Below are 21,644 nucleotides of genomic sequence, written 5' to 3'. Positions count from 1 at the left end.
ACAAAGTGTTCACTCATCTACCACAGTACCTATTGACCTAAAAGTGTTTTTACTCTTTCATATAGGAGTACTAGAAAGGGGAAAGGTGTGTTTAGTTACTATTGTTCGTCAGTGGATCTAGCAAATGTAAGAGAATACACTCATGATCTATTCTAGATAGCTTGAAAAACGTTCTTATATTATAGGATGGAGGGAGTATCCAGTACTGATTAATATTATATGAATAGTCAGCATCCATTTATTTCTCGGTAGTCACTAGTAGTGAAATGAAGTGGGGCTTTAACATACATACTTCCTCCGTTCCTAAATATAAGTTTTTCAAGAGATTTCAACAAGTGACTACATACGGAGCAAAATAAATAAATGTATACTCTAAGATATGTCTACATACATCCGTATGTTGTAGTCCATTTGAAATGTCTAAAAAGACTTATATTTAGGAACGGAGGGAGTACATCTGACGGTGGTCAGAATTATGCTGCCGATCAATCAAATTGTATGGAATGAGTTTTTCACACTTCTTCTCTGTTAAAACTTGATTTCCTCTTGCTGATTGAGCTTATCATCACCAACTCACCAAGTGCATTTGCCTTTCAGCTAAACACAGTCGAAGCAAATTCGACACACTACCAGACTGCATAAATAATGTTAGGAATTAGCTCTGCTCGCTGTGCATCCTACATAGTGCGTACTATCAAATCCAGAACACTAGAACAGTGCATAGCATCGGCGTGCAAAAGTAACCTCCATCGTCCTATCTGCCCAGCGGCACCAATAAGCCCGGAGGAGATCCAACATTGACAGTGTTGGTTCGTGATACTGGACTCCACCTCCTCCCTCCCTCCCTCCCCGAGGCGCTCCCGCAGGCGCCCCCGGGAGGAACCCTAGCGCCGCCTCCCCCCGCCCCCCTCGCCCCGCCCTCCTCCCTCGCCACTTCGCCGGCCTAAGGCCGCGTGGCGCTGGCGGCGGCGGGGCTGCTCCCTCCCGCGCGCAGGTGGGGGCCGTCGCGGGGCGTCCCTCCTTTGCTCGGTGGTGGCGGCCGTCGGGCCGGCCCTGCCCCTGCTCCCTCCCCTCCCCTGGCGTTCTGGTGGCCGGCGGCGCCGCCTCCTTCCTCTCCAGCGCAGCCCGTGGGGTTCCGGCGCCCTGGATCGTGCTGGTGGCGGATCTGGCCCCCGGCCCAGATCAGGTCGTGTGGTGGTTGGCGGTGGCAGTGGTGGCCGGCGGCCGTATTTAGGTTGTGGCGCTGCAGCTGGGTCCGTCTACTCCGGTGGGGTGGGGGGGCTCCGGCTGGACCTGGCCAGGGCGCGGTGGCGCTGGTGCTGTGGTGGTGGCGGTGCGTGTCCGCTTTGCCGACGTCTGGTGAGCGGGCGGCGCGGGTTGGGACAGCGGCCCTGCGTGGTTGTTGCTCTGGCTGTGGGCGGTGGCGGCGTGGTGGGTCGCTCTCTTGGTGTGGAGGCTGCCATTCGTCGTGTCTGCATCATGGCAGCTCGGCGGGCCGGCTGGGACGGCGGCTGGCTTTTCGGCGTCGACTTGTCTGTAGGCGGCCCGTTTCGACCTTCGATCCTCTCCTCGTCGTCTAGTTGCTACCTTCGTCGAAGGTTCGGCCCTCCCCCGACAATGGTCCATGGCTCGTCTCGCGCCCGGCAGCAGGACCAACCTCGTCTCGCGCCCGGCAGCAGGACCGGCCTCGTCTCGCGCCCGGCAGCAGGACTATGCTCGTCTCGTGCCCGGCAGCAGGACTATGCTCGTCTCGTGCCCGGCAGCAGGACCGAGCTCGTTTCGTGCCCGGTGCCCCGGACGGGTCGATGGAGGCCAGTTTTGGCCGACCTATTGGGTTTCGGCGTTGGGGGCAGCTCAGGGGTGCGAAAGGCGGCCCTTTCCGCCCGTATCTTTGGTTGGGGTTGCGGTGGGTCTCGAGCGAGGTGGTGTCAAGGTCTGGGATGCCGGGGTGGCGGCCCCTGGTGGTGGTTCCGCGGTGCTCATGGGCAGAGCCCGTGGTTAGGTGCTGCCCGGTGGCCATGGTCGTGTGGGCGACGTGGTCGCTGGGGTGTGGCGTTCGGTGGTGGTGAGTGTTGGCCGGGGTGAAAACCTGATCTATTCGCGGATGGACCGGCGGCGGCGAAGCTCGTTTCCTTCTTGAAGGCGTCGTCGCGGCTCTCATTGCCCGTCGTCTGATCCTCGGGTCGGGCGGTGGCGGCGCTCTGGTGTCGTAACCTTTCTGAAGGCGCCGCCTTGGAGCACATGGTTCGTCATAGGCGGCTTCATCTCTTCGCGGTGGCATGCTCAACCAGGACTCCAGGTTCTCTTGTAGTACTAGGCTCAGCGCCTTTGTTCCTGCCTTGGGTGCGTGCGTGTGTTGTACTGGCGTGCGTTTGTATCTGAGTCGGTCGGTGCTTTATATATAAAGCGGGGCGAAAGCCTTTTTACGTATAAGCCCGGAGGACACAGCCAGGGTCGTCCAATCCAAGCAAAGACAGATAACGGTAGCTACATCCTTCCTTGACCAGTCATTCAGTCAAGCAAACCTTAACCACCACGGCATGGCGCACGGAAGAAAACGCACGCCAGTAAAAACCAAACTAAGCAAACTACGATTAGGAGAATCGACACGGGCATAGAGTCGAGCACCTGGTGCGCATTCCGGACATGGCGGCAGGCGAACACGCACGGGGTCCCTCGCAGGACCGGATCGTCCCTCCTAGGGGTCGATCGAAGTGCTAATGCAGCAACAGTACCGTCTACGGCGACGGATGCTCACTCTCTCGACGACTCCGGCGAGCTCCTGGCAAAACTGACGACCGGCCAAGACAATGCTGGGGTGGAGCGTGGACGTGCCGCCGCCGCAGTTGCCCAGCGAGCCTTTGAACGTGGGCTGGCCCAAAACAGTGGGCCAGGCCTCTCCAGGAAAATGGCAGCCATTTGAGCCTACTTACCAACAACCCGTTCGAACTCTATCCACTCCCAACGGCCAAGAGCAAGCGGCTGGCAACCGCTCAGTCCGTCCCGCCCCGACCCCGCACCCGCCCCCGCCCCCGCAGGTCGCAGCCACCGCCGCGGCGCCATGGCCTCCGTCACCTCCTGCTCTTCCACCGTTTTCACCTCCTCCTCCTCCATACCCTACCGAACAAGGACGCCTCGTCCATCTCTCCGCCCGCCGCCGCGTCTCGCCGGCCTTCCGGGCCGACCGGTACAGCGCACACGATCCCTGAGCGGAGGACAGAGATAGATAGCTCCCCGCTGTACCGGAACACCTGACACGAAATCCCCTCCGATCGATGCAGGTGCTGAGGTGCCCAGCTAAACGCGACCCGGGCGAGCAGCCGCTGCTTGGAGCTCCTGTGGTTTCTGACGAGAGAGAGGCGCTGGAGCCGGCAGGCCGGGACAGTGGCGGGCTCGCGCCGTCCGATCCGTCGTGGGGGCTCGCGTTCGCGGCGGCGGCGGGGGTGCTCATGATCCAGGGGTCGCAGCAGGCGCTGGCCGGCACGCAATTCATGGGCCTGCAGCCGCCGGCGGACGTGCTGGGGGATCTCGGGGACATCAGTACAGGTTTTGCTTCAGTTAGGAGAACTGCCTCTGCCCTTTCAATTTGACGCTTCATCAGTTCCTTTTATTTCTTTTCATCAAGTAAATGCATGTCGCGTACATTTCTGATGCTCCGAAATTCAATTTCAGGCTTTTCTGCTGATTTTCTTTTCTGAGCTAGGAGACAGGACGTTTTTCATTGCGGTGAGTATATCCATGCATACAGTTTGATTATTTTGCCATGGTTAGAATTGACAGAGGCGCCTTCAAGACTTCGTATACAATACTTGCCTGCATTTTCTATTCCGCAAACTACACGTTGAAACCGGCAGACTGAACTAAATTTTGCATGCATACATCCAGTTCAAAATCCGGTTCGATCAAACCGCAAAACCAACTATGAACATTGAAAATCCCCTACCACTAGTAGTGCATTCTACTCCCTCCGCCCCATAATATAAGAGCGTTTTTTACACTACACTAGTGTTCAAAAACGCTCTTATATTATGGGACGGAGGGAGTAATTCACAAGTTATGTGGCTTCCTATTTACTTCTCACTCTGTGCTATACAAGTAATTCGATACCAATGTGTACACAAAAATGAGTCATTGATAAGTGCTGCAGTTTCATGTGTTTCAATAGGCACTTTTAGCAGCTAGAAATTCTGGAGGAGTCATTTTTCTGGGCACATTTGGAGCACTTGCGTAAGTACTACAGATATATTTTTCATGCTTTTTTCTATATGCTACGTTGCTTCCTCCCATACAGTTACATGCTTATGTGCTTCTACTTATAAATTTTATGTTATACAGGAATGTAAAGTTTGCCACAGTCAGTAAATTATAAAGTTCCGCTTTTACTTGAACATGTCAGACTTATAAACAAGGTTGATCTTCTTGGGTATTAACAGGGTAATGACAGTTATATCTGTAGTTCTTGGTCGAGCATTTCACTACGTTGATGGCGTCCTTCCATTCAGGTGATTGTACATGTTGTTGAAGTTTTAAAGAGGACCTTCTATCTGCCACCCTTAGTTGGCGACCTTCTGTTTGCTGCTCTTAGTGAATAACCTTCTAACTGCTATTCTTATCTGATGTGCCTCTTGGCATATGCAGTTTTGGCGGTACAGATTTCCCAATTGATGACATTCTTGCTGTGTGTCTCTTGGTAAGCAAAAAAAAATCTCATATTATTGTTACATTTACAAAAATACAATGTGTTGAAATCATGATCTATGAGACTATGACATACTCAAATATGTACTTAGAAATCAGTTGTTCTGTAAACAAGTTTAAGTGTGTGCAGGGTTATTACTATTGCATTCCTTTTTGAGGTCTACAAACATCGTCATGCCTGACAAGCTTAATTGGATTTAGGTATACTATGGAGTTACGACATTACTTGATGCGGCTTCAGGTGATGGAGAAAAGATGAATGAGGAGCAAGAGGAGGTAGAATTTCAAATTTCAAATTCTTAGGTTTAGTCTACCATATCCTTAAATTTCAGGTCACAATATTCATGACATGGATCTTAGAGAAAAACACATTCATACCTTTTAATCAACTAAGACTTAACTGATGAATATACTGCTCTTCCAACTTTATATTTAATGTCTTGGTTTATGCATAATAAACTTAAGATAATAAATCTTCTTGGCCTTCTATCGTGTACTTATATTCTAAACCCTTTAAGAAGTACATCAATATTATCTATTACATGATAAAGGGCATAGTCTTCAAAGGAAGTATGCAAAAAGGCCACGCATACAAGATCACTGACATTAATATACTGCAATAGTTATAGTTACATATCTAATTGATAGCCTTTGCAGTTGCTTGGTGCAGTTGATGATATTCTTGTGCTTGGCCCTCTTTCTGTCTGATAGTGAAACTGCTTTATAACACTATATACTGAAAAATGGCAGGCTGAGCTAGCAGTTTCGAAGTTTTCTGGAAATGGTGCAGGATTAGTGTCTGTCGCCAGTACTCTTGCTAGCACATTTGTTTTGGTTTTTGTTGCTGAATGGGGTGATAAATCATTTTTCTCAACAATTGGTATAGTTCTTACTACCATTCCATACAAGTGTGAGATCCTATGTTCACAACCAACATTGACACTTGTTTCCTTGTTCTTTCACAGCACTTGCTGCGGCTTCGTCCCCTCCGGGTGTCATTGCAGGGTCGCTTGCTGGTCATGGTGTTGCAACATTGGTAAGAAACAACAGTACTTGACAAAAATGGTCCTAATTTGCATAAACATTCTCGTGATAAGTTATCTGTAGTCAAGGTACTAAAGCACTGTAACATTGCAATTGATAGAATGCTGGAATTCTTTAGGTCTTTGGTCATTTGTCTGAGTCCTACTTATTCTGTTGTTGTGTCAGCCTTGTGTTTTGCAACTGCCTTCTCTTGTTGATCAGTTTCTGTATGTGCTTGTTAACTTAACACCTTCAGTGTATTATCAGGATGCAATGTTTATTTAAGTTCTTCTAAGGAACTTCTTTTAGTTAAAATCTACTCTGTTTATTGAACATAAACACTATGAGCAGCAACTATGTACACGCCAGTTATTCTGTTGATCATTTTGGCTCTGGCTCTTATGGAGATTGGCATTAACCTATTTCTCCTCCCGCAGATTGCAGTTCTTGGTGGATCTTTGCTGGGGACATTCCTATCTGAAAAGGTAAATCAGTACTACCAAGGGAACCTGATTTCTCCTGTGAATGGTTTTTCTTTTCTGACTAAATCCCTAGCAAGCGGCATTGTTATTTAGAAGAAACTACAGGGGAGGCCAAGCCTCGAACCCGGGTGGGCTTAGCCTCTAGCCAACTGAGTGATGCTCAGTTCTCCGTGTAAATGGACTTTGGTGGTTTCACTCCCTTGTTTAAATTGCTACAGATTTGTGGTGTGGATTACATTTGTTTGTCACTCGATCAACCCCTTAACTTATAATTTGTTAATATAATATCAACTAATTCTTTTACATAAACAACCCGTTCAATTTCGTGCACTAATGAGCTCATGCAAAAGCGTAGGCCATCATGAGAAGGCGCTGTAAGAGAAATCTGCTCATACTTAAACACAGGCTATTATAGAAAAATAACAGAATATTTTATCGCCTCCATTTTATTATGGTGAATAATGTCGACTGTAGGGACTTCTTGTCAGCCGTGGAGATAAATACTCCATGTGTATCTGCCACATTTGTAGGAAACTTGAGAAACTTAAGACAAATTCCTGCACAATTTATGCCCAACAATTATGTCTCCATTCTCGTGCAGATTATATCATACATCGGAGGGAGCCTTTTTTTAGCATTTGCCGCTGTGACACTAGTTGAAATCGCGACTTCATGACTTGAGAGGGGACCCAAGATTCGCCGACATGGTACATAACAGGTGTGCATCAGATACATCATTTACTTGCAAAATGTTGCTACAGATAAAATGCCATCCTCTAAGAAAACATTGATTTTGTCCCAGTGCAGAGAAATCAGCAGTTTAGCTATTTCCATTGTGTAATAACAGTGGTACATTGATATGCTGAAAGTCTTGATTATCCACAGGAAATATACTGTTCATATGGGAACACCGTAGCATGCATTGGATGATTTGTTGTTGCTGACGAGAATTTCTGCCTCCTTTTCCACGGCATCCCTTTATCAGCATGATTGGTACTGAGACTCGGAGCACGTGGAAACCTCAACTCCAAAGAGCATTATTTTTTTTACCTGTAGATGTCATTTGGGATGGGACCTGGGACAAAGAGCTGTAGATGGCATGTAGCCTTTTATCTTACCCTTACCTTTTACCAAAACATTGTTCAGGGAAAGCACACTGATTTGTTCAACAGTCACAGCACCGTGTAGTCATTACAGAAAGTCTATGGCACTGTTGAATTGTTTCAGTCTAGCACAGCACTTGGTCTTCCTACAGTACAGAGGTGATAATTGTTGCGAGGAATCATACAGTGAATACATCGTCATATGAACAGAAGCAGCCTGTTGCAGATCTCAGTTTGCCTCGTGCTTTTCTGGTAACAAATTTACGACAATACCCCTCCGGGAGAGCAAAAATGATTATGCTCAATTATATACTACTATGTGACAACATCCAAAAATCTGAACCAATCTTTTGAATTACAATCATAATACTACTGTAGCAATAAGGGATACTGGCCAATTTCTCAGCGACGAGGACTAAGCTAATCTAGTTATTAGAAGTTCACATCATAGGAAGAACTACTCGAACGGCATCTCTGTTCTTGGGATTTCCCCTGTAAATGGTCATCGTCTCCTCGTCGAGATCAACCAAGACGGTGCATAGAGTATACAGCGTTGGCCCTGAAAAGTAGTCACCGGTGAAACAGGTCGTGTTTTTGTAGCAAACCCCCTAATTTTTTGGGTGCCCAACATACATGAAAAATGGCGTGCACTGAGATTACCTGTCATAAAGATCGGGTACTTGTCGTCGGCCGTGTCTCCGAGCACCGCGAGCGCCTTCTCCTTGGAGTCCATCGCGCACTGCGCCGCTCTCCTCTCCCTGCTCATGGAGTTCTCGTCCTGCACCTGCGTAAATATCCATCCACGCGACACATGGAAGTTTACTCATCGCTCACTGAGGTGAAGAGCTTGTTGAGCTGTACTGATCATGTCTACCTGCTCCACTTGGAGATGGCGGTACATGTTCGCGTGGAAGGAAGGCACCGGGCCGGTCTCGTGGACGGCGAACCGGTTCCGGGAGGCGGTCTCGACGGTGACGATGCGCCGGGCTCTGACGCCCATCAGGTTGTAGCAGTGCCCGATCGAGACGCCCGGCGAGCACACCCTGTGCATCGCGTCGTCGAGGTCTCTCGCCTCCAGCAGGTCCCGCGACACGAAGTTCAGGGCGATGGCCCCCGCGGCGACCTCGCCGATCGCCGGCGGAACCGAGTCGAGCGTGAAGGCCTGAACATGTCGAAATGCAGCAAGGATCGTGACAGTCCAGTCGCGTGCGTCTGGCTGGTCTGAGGGGGGCGTACAGTACACGTACCACTCCGTTGCTGTTGAACCCGAAGGCGCAGGTCGGGAGCTCGCCGGCGTAGGTGTAGGCGGTGAAGGAGGATGCGCCGTCCGGCGACGTCGCCTTCACCACGTAGCTGGACCGGAGAAGGCAGGAACGCAGGATCAGCTGTGCACGCGACGATCGATCGGACACGGAGAACGAGCAAGGCGACCAGTACGTACGTGTGGCCGAGCAGCGCGACGTTGGCGTCTTCGTTGTGCGCCGCGAACGCCGTCGACTCGCTCACCATCAGGATGTCGGAGCAGTCGTCGTCCTCCTCCTCTCTCCGTTCGTGGTCCTTCTTTGGGATGAACGGACGAATCTCCTTCCTCAGGTTGACCAGAATCACCTGCTCAGCACGCACATTCAGTAATGCTCAACGAAAACTCCCACGTCGCCGACGGCCGGGGGAAGTTGATGAGAAGGAGAATCTTTACGTGCAGGAGAGGAACCCCACTGCCGTCCGCCATGCCCACCAGCTCGTCCCAGTACCGGGGGTACCTCTCCCTGTTGGTGGCCTGGAGAGCGGCGAGGAGCTGCTTGCCCGCCGCCGTGGACGCGAACGGCAGCAGCTGCTCCTGCAGGAAGAGGTCCACTTGCATCCTGCTCCTGATCGTCTCGCTGAATCGCTGCCCCACGGCGAGGCCCAGCTGATATCCGTCGGTGCAACGGCCGGCGTCGAAGACCTCCAGCTCGCCGGCGTCCATGGGCGATCCAGCGTGGGAGCTTCCGCGACAGAAGGTATGCGACCAAGAGGATGTTGCTTTTGCTGCTGCCTTATCTTCAAATAGCTGTTTTGTTTTTTGAGAAACTCAAATCGCTGTGGTGTGATTTCCTTCTGCCAAGCCTGCGTCTAAATTTGGCCCATCAAGGTCCAGCATACCTTTCATATCAGGATATTCGCGCGGGAGCTATATCTCGCATTCAGCGAGGAGAGCTCCGAGAGCTCCTATGTGACGCATTCTGCGTCAACTAGGTGTGGCTTCGCACAAAAGCAGCTGATTGGCGGGCTTTGTCGGCCGCGAGGCGCGCGTTTCCCTGAGTTTGAACTGTTTCTACCGTTTCGCTGTTCCTACTTCGTGAAGCTGTTCCACTGTTTCGCTGTACCTGCTGTTTCGCTGTTTTAAAAATTTGTTCCACTGTTTTGCCGTACCTGCTGTTTTCCTTTTATAAACTAAACAACTGTTTTTACTGTTTCCCAAAGAAATCGGTTCCTATTTCTGAACCCAGGTGCTGTTTCTACTGTTTCCCAAAGAAATCGATTCCTATTTCTGAACCCAGGTGCTGTTCCTATTGATTCAACTAGTTTTTAATTATAAAAAAAACATGAAATTTCATTTTACATTTGTTACAAAGTGGTAATTCTAAAACTGTCATAAAAGTGGTAAGCTTACAGCTTGATGAAATTGAGTGATGATAGTATCACCAAGGCGTCATGAAAGACAAAAAAATGTACATGTCTTACTGCTCGTTTATAAAACTGCTTCAGCTGTTTTCGGACATTGTTTACAGCTGAAGGTCTTGGAAGAAACTATCACTAGACCAGCAAGAGAAAAAAAGATAGCTCTATCGATAAGGAAACATTTTTCCCATGGAAGTATTCCTTTGAGTTGAATCTTGCAGTGCAACTTCCCTTGAAGTTGACAATATTAATGAGACCCTTGAGAATAGAAAGAAGAAATATGTTAATTGGAAATACAGGTGCAAAACATTTCATCATTTAGATTCTTTTGGGTGAACCCTGTTACACTAACTAATAGGAATAATCATACCCTTGAGAATAGAAAGAAGAAACATGTTAATTGGGAATACAGGTGCAAAACATTTGATCAATGGGTTTCTTAGGGTGAACCTTGTTACACTAACTAACAGGAACTGCTGATTTCAGAAGTTACCTAAGGTGACTACGTATGCAGAATGAGTAAAGATTGGCCTTCAAAGCTTCACTTGAATATGTGGAAACCCCGTTGAAACATATACAGGTTCGGTATGAAAGAACGGGCTCTAAGATAACATCTCTTTTCTGTCCTTGGGAGACAAATAAATAGAGAACTTACATGTCTCTGCAGGAAAGAAGTTACTCACGGCAGCTGAATTTCATTGTCCTTGCAAGTTACAATCTCAAAAAGGAATTTTGACGTAGAGCTTGTAAATCATCCTACAGTATTTTAGAAAAAGTGCAGTTTAATTCCTGATATGTTCCAATTAATGACCAAAAAGGAAAAATATGTCTATCGCTTACATTAGAGAACCCCTCCAATCCGAGACCTTTGTACTTGCTAACATACTGAAGAAGGAAAATTCCTGAGTCATACCTGTGAAAAATAATAATAGCACAATCAGTTCCATACTCAAGATGGAAATTATTGTGAATTTAAAATACTTTTAATCTCTTTTTTTAGGAGAAAGAACCAAAAAGTTGGTGGTGGCTGGTACAAATCTTGTAAAAGGGGAGATTTCCATGGAAAACCCACCTGAAATTGACCTTGGGAGCTGGTACAAATCTTGATTCAAAGTTTCCTATCTTGAAAGAACTAGAATTTCCGAATGTGGCAGCAAACAAAACCTTGAAGTTTGCTGCTTAATGTTGTATATAAATTTCCTTGGAAGAAATATTTACTAGATTCTCAATAAAAAATTGTTCTTTGAATAATGTTCATTGGATAATGTTCTCAAATAAAAAATAAAATAAAATGTTCTTCAAATAAAAAATGTTCTCTGAAGTATAAAAATGTTCTTCAAGTCAAATAAATATTTCCTCGGCATCAACAAATAATGTCACTAGAAAAAATGTTCCTTGAATAGTGTTCTGTAAAATAATGATAACTGTATAATGTTCCCTGGATAACGTTCGTTGCAAAATGTTCCTGGGTGCCAAAAGAAATTAGTTGAACAATGTTCTCCGAAGCTTGAATAAATAATTGTTCCATGAATAATGTTCCCTCAATAAAAAATTGCTTAGCACTTACAAAATAGTTCAAACATTGTTGAGGGAACATCAAAAATTAGATTATTAAGGGAACATTGATGAGGGAACATTATTTGGAGAACATTATTCAGGGAACGTTATTGGGGGGACAAGAAAAATAAACATTTAATTGGAGACCATTATTAAAGGGACATTCTTCAAAGAACATTATAGGGGAACAAAAGAAATTGAACATTTATTTGGGGAACATTATTAAAGGAACATTAATGAGGGAACATTCTTCAAGGAATTTTTTTACTGCATTCTGAATATAATAATGTTCCCTCAATAACGTTCTAAAAAAACACTAAATTGTTCCCTAATAAATAATGTTCTCTGAAGTTTAAAAATGTTCTTCAAGTCAAATAATTTTTCCTCGGCATTAACAATTATTTGGGGAACATTTTGGAGAACAATATTAAAGAAGCATTATTTAGGGAACATTATTGGGGGAACAAAAAAGTTGAACAATATTTGGGGAACATATTAAAGGAACATTAATCAGCAAAAATTGTAGGGGAACTATAATTCCCTGGTTAATAAAAAAATGAACATTTAACTGGGGAACATTATTAAAGGAACATTATTTGGGGGGACAAGTATTGCTCTGATGATAATTGAATAATGTTTGTTGAATAATGTTCCTTGGGGTGAAGAATTTTTTGTTGTTGCTTGAATATTGTTCCTTCAATAATGTTCTAAAAAAACACTAAATTGTTCCCTAATAAATAATGTTCTCTGAAGTTTAAAAATGTTCTTCAAGTCAAATATTTTTTCCTCGGCATCAACAAAAAGTATCAACCTAATATGTGTACATCTTGCAAGTTTCATCTTGTATTACTAGGTTAACGTCCTATATCAAAAACTATAGTCACATCACCTACTATCACTTAAAAAACGAACACTGGCCTACAGTGCACAGATATATACATAGAAAAAAAATCGATGGACCATGAGCTCAGACCAAGAGCTCACCACGACTGTTTTGAAATAGGATGTCGAATAAGCAGTGGGGCCGTCGAATGGAAGTTCCTAGCACCGCGTGCCTTGATGAGCCCCTTGTCCTCTCTCTGCTGTACCGATGGAATACTTCTGCAGAAGAAGGACAAGAGACATAGCAAATTTTGAGCTTAAACTGAAAAACAAAAAAAATGTCGTGGTGTGTGCCAAACTAGTTCAATGTTGAGCTCAAACAATTCACATTATGAATACAAATAAACACATTACAGAAACTTCAGACTGTTCTTTTGGTTACGTCGGTATGGGCACGCACGCAGAACAAATGTGAATTCTAAACATTATTATTCATGAACAGCACAAAGAGGAAAAGCTGAGTATCTGGACCATTATTACATCGGTATGGGCTCCATTATATATTAACATTTTGTGCAGGCACGCACGCACGCAGAACCATACAACAAACAGTCTGAATGGCTCTATGAAAATGTTATTCCTTGGAGCTTAAAATATTGATAGGTGCTTGCTTCTCGACAAAATACATCCTAACAAGTGTCCATCATGCTGCTACACATCACAGAAACTAACAAAACATATAATCAAGAGATGAGGACTTCTGCATCATCCTACAAAAACACACCTATCATCATCAACATCAACACACACACACACACACACAAACTCTGGGGAAGCACATGAACAGACACCCTCCTACCATCATTATGCTGCATTCACACCCTGAATCCAAATTCTGAAGGCAACCCTCTTGTCTAGCCTCAGATTCACCCAAATCAGAATGAAAAAATCGCTCCACTGCTGCCACCAAAACCTCCTACAAACCCTAGAAACGCTGGACCGACACAAATGGGACAAAAATCGCCTCGATCTGGTGATACCACACACAGAGAACACGAACAACACAGCGGGGGGAATTAGGGGCATTACCTTGAAGATGACGAACTTGACGGAGCTTGATGGAACCCTAGACGACCCCGACCTTGAAGGAACCCTAAACGACGCCGACGCCGACGAGGAGGCACTGACCACCTGCAAAAAAAACATCCATCGCGACGACGTCAGCCAGATCTGATCGGCGATGCCTCAGACGAATCGAGGGGAGAGAGGCCCATCGGCTGCTTACCAGGGCGGCGATCTTTTGCCGGAGTGGGATCCTCGGAGGAAAAAGCAGATGAAGAGGGAGGAAGGGGAGTGCGGCACGAGGGAGGAAGAGGAAGAGGGATGCGGCATGAGGAAGAGGAAGGGGGAGGCATCTCTGGAGCGACGAAAGAAAGAAACAGTGAGCCGCACGGAGGAAGGAAATGAGACAGCGAACAGGTAGTAAAAAGGCCGGCCCAAATCAGTTGAAGGGGTGTGCGGCGCGCCGACACTTTGACACAGAATGCGTCAAATAGGAATTTCCTTCAGCGAGATATATGGATCTCTCACTGAAGCGTCACGAGTAATCGGCTCAGCCCACTAGCGATCCAGCCTGGGATCTCTAGGTTGCTTCGTCGCACGGATAGCCACTGAGCCAAGATCGAGTTCATGTTGAATAACTTGGGCGCAACCTACTAGAATGAAAAAAGCTGGTTTTTTACACAGGTTTTCTGTTTTCTTTTCTTTTTTCATCAGGTTTTCTTCGTTTCTTTTTCCCTGTTTTTACTGAATTTTTTATTTTCTTTCTTCTTTCTTCATTTTTATTCGCTTTTCTCATTTTCTTTTGTTTTTTGTTTGGTTTTGTTACATCTTCTCTCTTTTTTTGTTTTATTCCTTTTTGTTTTTCTTTGTTTCTTTCTTTGTTTTTATATCAGATTTTGCATTTCCTTTTTTCTTTGGTTTATTTTGTTTCTTTCTCGCTTTTCATTTTTTGGGGTTCTTTGTTTCTTTTGGTTTTTATTATACACTTTTTTTTATACGTCAACCATATTTTTTAATACACGTTTAACACTTTTCCAATAGAAATTTAATATTTTTAATACATGGTCAACATTTTTTCTATACACATTTTTAACATTTTTCAAATGCTTGATTAAAATTTATTGAACACAAGATTAATATTTTTTGAATACTTGGTCAACACTTTTCCTATAAACACTTTTAAACATTTTTAAATAATTGATTAAAATTTTCTAACACATGGTCAACATTTTTTACTAAGAACGTTTAACATTTTTTAAATGCTTAATTAACATTTTTAAATGCAATATTTAACATTCTTTGAACACATCGTCAACATTTTTTGAAACACAATTAACATTTACAACTGCTTGATTAACATTTTTTAAAATACTTGTTCAACATTTTTCTAAATGTTCAATTAACATTTTAATATGCGTGATCACATTTTTTCATCTTTTTTATACATGTTGAACAGTTTTTCTATACACATTTAACATTCTTTCAAATGTTTGATAAACCATTTTCAAATACTAGTTCAATATTGTTTTTTGAAATGCTTGATGAACGTTCTTATATACATGATCAAACTTTTTTCATCATATTTTTAATACATGGTCAATATTTTTTTATACACATTTATCATTTTCCAAATGCTTCATTAACATTTTTCAAACACTTTTTGAATTTTTTTAGAAATCCTTGATCAACATTTTAAAATACATCATACACATTTTTTGTATATGTAATAAACATTTTCTCTATACATATTTAACATTTTTCGAATGCTTGTAAACATTTTCAAAAAAATTATGTCGATTTATTTTTTCTAATATATTTAGTTAGAATATGGGGGCTGCTACGCGTAGGCCGGCCGAAAAAGATCCGCCGCCTCGCGAGCCGTCGAATCTAACACAGATCTAGCAAGGTGAACTTCTTTTCTCTACTTTACAACAAAGGCCTTGTTGCAGAGTTGCATAATTTTTTTGCAACAGAGGTTGTGTTGCAGATTTTTTTGCAACAAAGGTATTGTTGTGGATTTTTTTGCAACAGAGGTCTTGGTGCGATTTTTTTGCAACAACGGTCTTGTTGCACATTTGTTTTTCGCAACAGCAGTGATGTTGCGGAAGTGGACGGCTCCTTGCATCGTCGGAGTCGACCGGAGATCGTCTTCATCACCCGATAGCAGCAGGAGCGGGTGTTGTCGATCGATAAGAGGGAGGAGGAGAGAGGGTGGGTGGTGGAGGTGGCCGACGATCGCGACAGCAGAGCGCGTGCTAGCCGGTGTCAGCGGCGGCGCAACGGGGGTGCTCGCCATGGCGCGACTGGATGAAGGAGAGAAGAGGGAGGAGGAGAGAGGGTTGGTGGTGGTGGAGGCGACCGACAACCGTGATGATGGAACGCGTGCTCGTCGGCATCAGTGGTGGTGTAGCGGGAGTGCTCGGCGGCGGCGCGGCTGCCAGCGCCTGGTCTGGATGAAGGTGAGAAGAGGGAGGAGGAGAGAGAGTGGATGGTGGTGTAGGCGGCCGACAACCGTGACGGTGGAGCGCGTGCTCGCCGGCATCAGTAGTGGCACAGCGGGGCTGCTTCGCGGTGGCACGACGCGGGTGCTCGCCGGCGTCAGCGGTGGCGTATCGATGGTGCTTTGGAGGTGCATGGGTGGTGGTTGCTTTCGAGTGGATCTAGATTCAGATCCCGCAACACACCAGTTTTTTGCGGTGGGAGAAATTGCAACAACCACTCAGTTGCAAAACTAGTCTAGGTAATACGTTGCTTCTAGCCATCTCGTTAAAATCTGATCCAACGGCCACGAAGATGGCGAACGCACGCGTCGTGTTCCGTCGGGTGATCCTGATCATTTTCCTTAGAATATTTGGAAGTATAAGAAAAGGTAAAAAAAGCAAAAAACAAAAACAAAAACATGAATTCTTTTTAGAAAAGGAGGCTGTTGCTCTGATGCGCCTGGGCCGGCCCAACTCGAGTCTTACGGAAGGCGCCCATGTTGTTGGGAGCTCCTACTCAGCACCTTAGGCGCGAGAGCAACTAACTAAAGAGCGTTCATTCCCAGCCTCCCTAAGGGTCACTTTGGGATGGGCTGAGGGCGCGCTACATGGCGCGCTCTCAGCTGCCGCCACGTGTCGCACTATGGGCACTTCCTCCTGATTTTATTTTATTTTTCCGCACACGTTTTTGACTTTTTAGATGGGGGTTTCAACTTTTTTGTTTTTCACAGGCCTTCCTAAGCTTTTGGAATAAAAAAATTGATTTTTTAGGCGAAAGAACACGTTTTATTTTTTATTTTTCTTTTCACGAGAGACACGATTTTGCTTTCACCAGAGGTACAGCCGTGCCTCTCGGAAATGAAAAAAATATGTGTTTTCTTCTTTTTTTTTCTTTCGCAAGAGCCACGGTTTTGCTTTCGCGTATGGCACGGCCGTGTGATACGTCTCCGACGTATCTATAATTTTTGATTGTTTCATGTTGTTATATTATCATTCTTGGATGTTTTACAATCATTTTATAGCAACTTTATATCATTTTTTGGGACTAACCTATTGACATAGTGCCGAGTGCCAGTTGCTGTTTTTTTCTTATTTTTTACTTCGCAGAAAATCAATACCAAACAGAGTCCAAATGCAGCGAAACTTTTTCGAGAATTTTTCTGGGCCAGAAGACACAAGATGGGCCAAAAAAGTACCTTGGGGGGGAGGGCTCCAAGGGGAGCACGACCCACCAGGGCGCCCTGGTGGGTTGTGCCCACCTGGGTGGCCTCCCGCACCGCCTCTTCGCCCTATAAATCCCCAAATATTCCAGAAACCCTAGTGACAGAAGGGACAGCAAGACACACATGTATCATTGCTATTAAGGATAACAAGATAGGGGCTATTCCTACATGAATATACCTCATCTACATTATGTCATCGTTCTTATTGCATTATCCGTTTCTTCATGATCTTAATACACTAGATGCATACTGGATAGCGGTCGATGTGTGGAGTAATAGTAGTAGATGCAGGCAGGAGTCGTTCTACTAATCTTGGACGTGATGCCTATATATTGATCATTGCCTGGATATCGTCATAACTATTCGATTTTCTATCAATTGCCCAACAGTAATTGTTTACCCACCGTGTGCTATTTCTTGAGAGAAGCCACTAGTGGAATCTATGGCCCGCATGTCTATTCTTCATCATATTTGCTTTTCGATCTATTTTTATTTTCTTTTATTTTCACATCTATATTATCAAAAACCCAAAAATAACTTGCTGAATTTTATTTTACCGTTGTTCTATTTGCATCTACTCACCTACCTATTTACCAATCTTTTACCCAGGAGGGATTGACAACCCCTCTTACGCGTCGGGTTGCAGGTATTTGTTCTTTGTGTGCAGGTACCATTTACATAGTGTTGCGTGGTTCTCCTACTGATTCGATAACCTTGGTCTCATCACTGAGGGAAATACTTACCGTCGCTGTGCTGCATCATCCTTCCTCTTTGGGGAAATACTGACGTAGTCTCAAGCCACATCACCGTGCCTCGCGAAAATGAAAAACACGTTTTCTCCTCTCTTTTTTTTCCACGAGAGGCACACGTTTCTTCCGCGATAGACATGGTTTTGCTTCCGCGAGAGGCACGACCGTGCCTCTCAGAAATAGAAAAACACGTTTTTTCTTCTTCTTTTTCCTTCTGTGAGAGGCACGATTTTACTTCCGCAAGTGGCATGGTTTTGCTTCCGCGAGAGGCATGGTCGTGCCTCTCGAAAACAAAAAAGTTATGTTTTTTCTTCTTTCGTGAGAGGCACGATTTTGCTTCCGCGAGATGTACGGTTTTGCTTCCGCGAGAGGCACGAACGTACCTCTCGGAAACGACTTTCAGAAAGGAAAAAACATGCTCCCTGTCCGGGTTTTTTCGTGAAATAAAAAGTTCGTCCAAACCTGTCAACATGGGATCTAGTTTTAAAGATCTCGACGCGAGGAATGCAACGGTGAAGATGGTTCGAGATTTGAACGCACGGTTTAAGAGATAAATTGTTTTGAATAAACAGATCTACGAAAAAAGGGAAAACTCCCTATTGCGACAAGTGGCGCACACGCAGCGCGCCACTTGTCACGTGAAGAGGTGGAATGTGTCCTTTAGAATGAGTACTTCTCAATTAGTGATTTTTCTTAGACGCTGGCTTAGGCAGCTTGTGCTCCGATGCCGCCTACGTGGGCTGGCCCACCAAAGCTCGCTGCTCGCTCGATCGATCATCTTTCTGCTGCTTACTAATCGCTCGGTGGTGTTCTCTTTGTTAGACCGGTTGACTGTGCCTAGTTGACCGATGCTTGAATCGTTGACTCGTGACTTTCTACAAAGAGTTCAAGGGTTTGATTTTTTTATGAATTCAAAAAATTTCATCAATTTTGTACAAAAGTTCATCATTTTGATGAAAAGTTCACAAACTAGAAAAAACATTCATGAAGCTTTTTTAAAACCCTCATCCATTTTTAAAAAAGTTCATGAAAAATGAAAAATGGAATTTGAAGACAATTCAACAATTTTGGAAAAAGCACCTGAAAAAAAGAAAAAAGTCCATCAATTTTGAAAAAAGTACACAAAAATTTGAAAAAGTTCATCGATTTTAAAAAGATTTGATGTATTTCAACAAAAGTCAACGTATTTTTAAAAAGTTCATGCATTTGAGAAAAGTATTTGGATTAAGAATAAGTTCACGATTTAGAAAAAGTTTAAAATCTGAATGAACTTCATGGTTTGAATTTTTTATGAAATTTTGTATGGTTTAAGAATTTGAGAAAATATTTTTAAAAGAATGCCAACAAAGAACAAAAAGTAGGAAAAAATGAGAAAGAAAAAAACTAAGAAAAACCGACCAAACAAACAGATAAAACCAATAGGAGAAAAAACTAGCTCGAAGCTACTAGAAGCATCCCAAAACCAGAAGAAAAAAACAACTGGCTTGAGCTTCGGCGCGTGTTTATCACTTTTTATGGGCCGACCCACATATAATACTATATACCTAAATAGTTCGTGCACACTATCTCAATTCGCTCAACATGCACACTCCACCTCACCACACATGCCACATCATCATTCCACTATTTATTTATCTTAATATGCATGGGAAATGCTATTTATATTCTCTCTCAACATGCACACATCTCAACTCTGCACACATGCCACCTCATCAATCACACTAATTTTATTTCTCTCAACATGAATGAGAGATACTGCTTAAATTCTATATACATTCACCACTATATAATAATCAAATATAGTGTATCATATCTATTTTAAATTTCATCAACTAACATGCACCACCAGTGCCAAATAGGAAATGCCTATGTTTTCTTTTCGTATTTCCCTTGTATTTTTTCTCAGGCCCAATCCTAGATGCCACAATATGTCTTCTCCACTCTGCTACCTTCGGTCTTCCCCGAAATCACTAGTTAAAGGTTACCTCTTACAAAGGTCACTCCCACCTTCTTATACACTTACAAGTGGCAGACTAGATGTGCATCATTTGTCGCAACCTGAGAGTTTCCTTTTTCGTAAATTTGTTAATTCAAAACGTTTTATCCCTTGAACCCTGCAGCCAAATCCCAAATCATTTTCACCATTAGTTTCTCGCGTCAAGGTCTTCTAAATTAAATCATATGTTAATAGGTTTCGGTGTACTTTTTCACACAAAAATCAGAAAGAAATAGAAGGAAAAAACTGAAGTCGGGAGCACTGTTTTTTAACACTTTCCCCATTTTTCAAGAAGCACAACTAGGAAGCAAATCTACGACTCTATGAGATTTTGTCCCTTTCCAAGAAGCACACAATTGTTCTTATTGTGGAAGCAAATATGTGCCTTCACGCGGAGCAAATCGGTGCTTCTTGTGGAAGCATATGTTTTTTTGAAAATCACAGTTCCGCTTCTCATGGAAGCAATCTGTGCCTCCACGAGATGCAAATATGTGCTTCTCGTGGAACCACACACTTTGTTTTCCTAGTTGTGCTTCTCGTGAAATCAAATTCGCACCCCCATAAGAAGCAAATATGTGCTTTTCACAGAAGCACGAAAATTTTCCTTTGTGCTTCTCATGGAAGCAAAAAAACTTCATAGAAAAAATTGATCTTTTTTGTGGAAAAAATGGATCATTTTTTTCTCCAAAACCTTGGGAAAATCAAAAAGCCAAAAAATCGAGAAACCATCTAAAAGGCGAAAACGCGTACAGAAAGAACTCCAGAAGGAGCGTCCAAGATGCAACATGTGACGGTGGCTGGACGCACCATTTGGCTCTATGGGCACCAAAAGTGACCCCTGGAGGTCCCCCGCAAGGGGTAACCTCCAGTTAGTCACTCTACGTCTTTCCAGTTCCTATTTGGTGCCTTCTGCGCCAATTAACATGTATTTCGTTAATTGGAGCGTGAAGGCGTTCTGCATGGGTCGACCCATCGAAGGTTTGCAGTGGGAGAGATCTGTCTCAAGTTTTGGGAAGCGTCTTTAGTTCAGGTTTTTCTGAACTGGTTTTCTTTGATTTTCTTTTTTATTTATTTTCCTATTTTCTTTCCTTTTTATTTTATTATTATACTTCTAAAATGCGTGAATTTTTTAAAAGTGGAAACTTTTTTCAAATTCATGATCTTTTTTTCAAATCTACGATTTTTTTGATAATCCATGACTTTTCTCAATTCATAAACTTTTTTCCTCAAAATCAATGAACATTTTTTTAAAGAATCATAAACTTTATTTTCTTCAAAGTCGATGAACTTTTTTCAAATCCACGAACTTTTTTTCAAAATCCTGTGAACTTTTTATTCGAAATTGATGAACTTTTTATAAATTCATTATCTTTCTATTTGAAAATAGATTAACTTTTTTCAAATCCGCGAACTTTTTTCAAACTCATTTAAACTTTTGTATTTTTTTTCAAAATCGATGAATTATTTTCAAATCCACCATTTTTTCAAAATCCACAAACTTTTTCCCTTTTTGATAACCTTTTTAGCGAACTTGTTTAAAGTTTTGAACCTTTTTTTTTCACCTTTTGGGTTTATTTTAACCCACTGACTTTTGCAAAAAGTCAACGATCAACTATCAATAGGTCGGCGGTGAACTGGTCAACTATCAACTGGTCGGTGGTGAACAGGTGAAGGCAACCATGAAACCGAATGGGTGAGCACCCATGTGACACGAGCGAGCGAGCAGCCGCCGCACACGATCGCTTGAAGCGGTCATCGATGGGCCGACCCATGGAGCTGGCGCATGAG

General features: G+C 43.8%; 3 protein-coding genes and 1 long non-coding RNA gene across 8 annotated transcripts; 1 reads left to right on the top strand and 3 right to left on the bottom strand.

The window, feature by feature from the left end:
• Positions 1-495: 495 nt before the first annotated feature.
• LOC123497829 (uncharacterized) lies at positions 496-838 on the bottom strand. Its single transcript, XR_006671851.2, has 2 exons — positions 745-838; positions 496-634 (listed from the first exon to the last, which is right to left on the bottom strand). It is a non-coding gene; the product is annotated as an uncharacterized lncRNA (long non-coding RNA).
• Positions 806-7,429, top strand: LOC109770206 (GDT1-like protein 1, chloroplastic). 3 transcript variants are annotated; one of them, XM_073510133.1, is made up of 12 exons: positions 806-3,187; positions 3,282-3,557; positions 3,673-3,726; positions 4,166-4,227; positions 4,434-4,502; positions 4,639-4,690; positions 4,900-4,974; positions 5,449-5,578; positions 5,664-5,734; positions 6,159-6,206; positions 6,805-6,921; positions 7,089-7,429. In XM_073510133.1, exons 1-11 carry the CDS (start codon positions 3,062-3,064, stop codon positions 6,877-6,879), a joined length of 1,038 nt encoding a protein of 345 aa, XP_073366234.1. In that variant the 5' UTR covers positions 806-3,061; the 3' UTR covers positions 6,880-6,921; positions 7,089-7,429. The 3 variants fall into 3 exon arrangements, with proteins under 3 accessions (XP_073366234.1, XP_073366235.1, XP_040259571.1); XM_073510134.1 differs by having other exon boundaries at positions 2,743-3,187; positions 7,011-7,429; XM_040403637.3 differs by having other exon boundaries at positions 2,743-3,187; positions 7,006-7,429.
• Positions 7,430-7,589: 160 nt separating this feature from the next.
• Positions 7,590-9,351, bottom strand: LOC109770199 (uncharacterized). Its single transcript, XM_020328914.4, has 6 exons — positions 9,003-9,351; positions 8,748-8,914; positions 8,554-8,659; positions 8,181-8,468; positions 7,967-8,090; positions 7,590-7,865 (listed from the first exon to the last, which is right to left on the bottom strand). Exons 1-6 carry the CDS (start codon positions 9,270-9,272, stop codon positions 7,747-7,749), a joined length of 1,074 nt encoding a protein of 357 aa, XP_020184503.1. The 5' UTR covers positions 9,273-9,351; the 3' UTR covers positions 7,590-7,746.
• Positions 9,352-9,887: 536 nt separating this feature from the next.
• On the bottom strand, positions 9,888-13,825 carry LOC109770183 (uncharacterized). 3 transcript variants are annotated; one of them, XR_005772224.3, is made up of 6 exons: positions 13,632-13,825; positions 13,436-13,537; positions 11,040-12,625; positions 10,808-10,880; positions 10,623-10,723; positions 9,888-10,225 (listed from the first exon to the last, which is right to left on the bottom strand). XR_005772224.3 is itself a non-coding variant. In XM_020328906.4 (6 exons), exons 1-5 carry the CDS (start codon positions 13,736-13,738, stop codon positions 10,679-10,681), a joined length of 444 nt encoding a protein of 147 aa, XP_020184495.1. In that variant the 5' UTR covers positions 13,739-13,819; the 3' UTR covers positions 9,888-10,225; positions 10,623-10,678. The 3 variants fall into 3 exon arrangements, 1 of the variants encoding a protein (XP_020184495.1); XR_012204438.1 differs by having other exon boundaries at positions 12,498-12,625; XM_020328906.4 differs by having other exon boundaries at positions 12,509-12,625; positions 13,632-13,819.
• Positions 13,826-21,644: the final 7,819 nt, after the last annotated feature.

This window comes from Aegilops tauschii, chromosome 3 (genome assembly GCF_002575655.3).
Source record: "Aegilops tauschii subsp. strangulata cultivar AL8/78 chromosome 3, Aet v6.0, whole genome shotgun sequence".
NCBI classification, from domain to species: domain Eukaryota; kingdom Viridiplantae; phylum Streptophyta; class Magnoliopsida; order Poales; family Poaceae; genus Aegilops; species Aegilops tauschii.
This window is presented reverse-complemented; position numbering and strand designations above follow the sequence as displayed.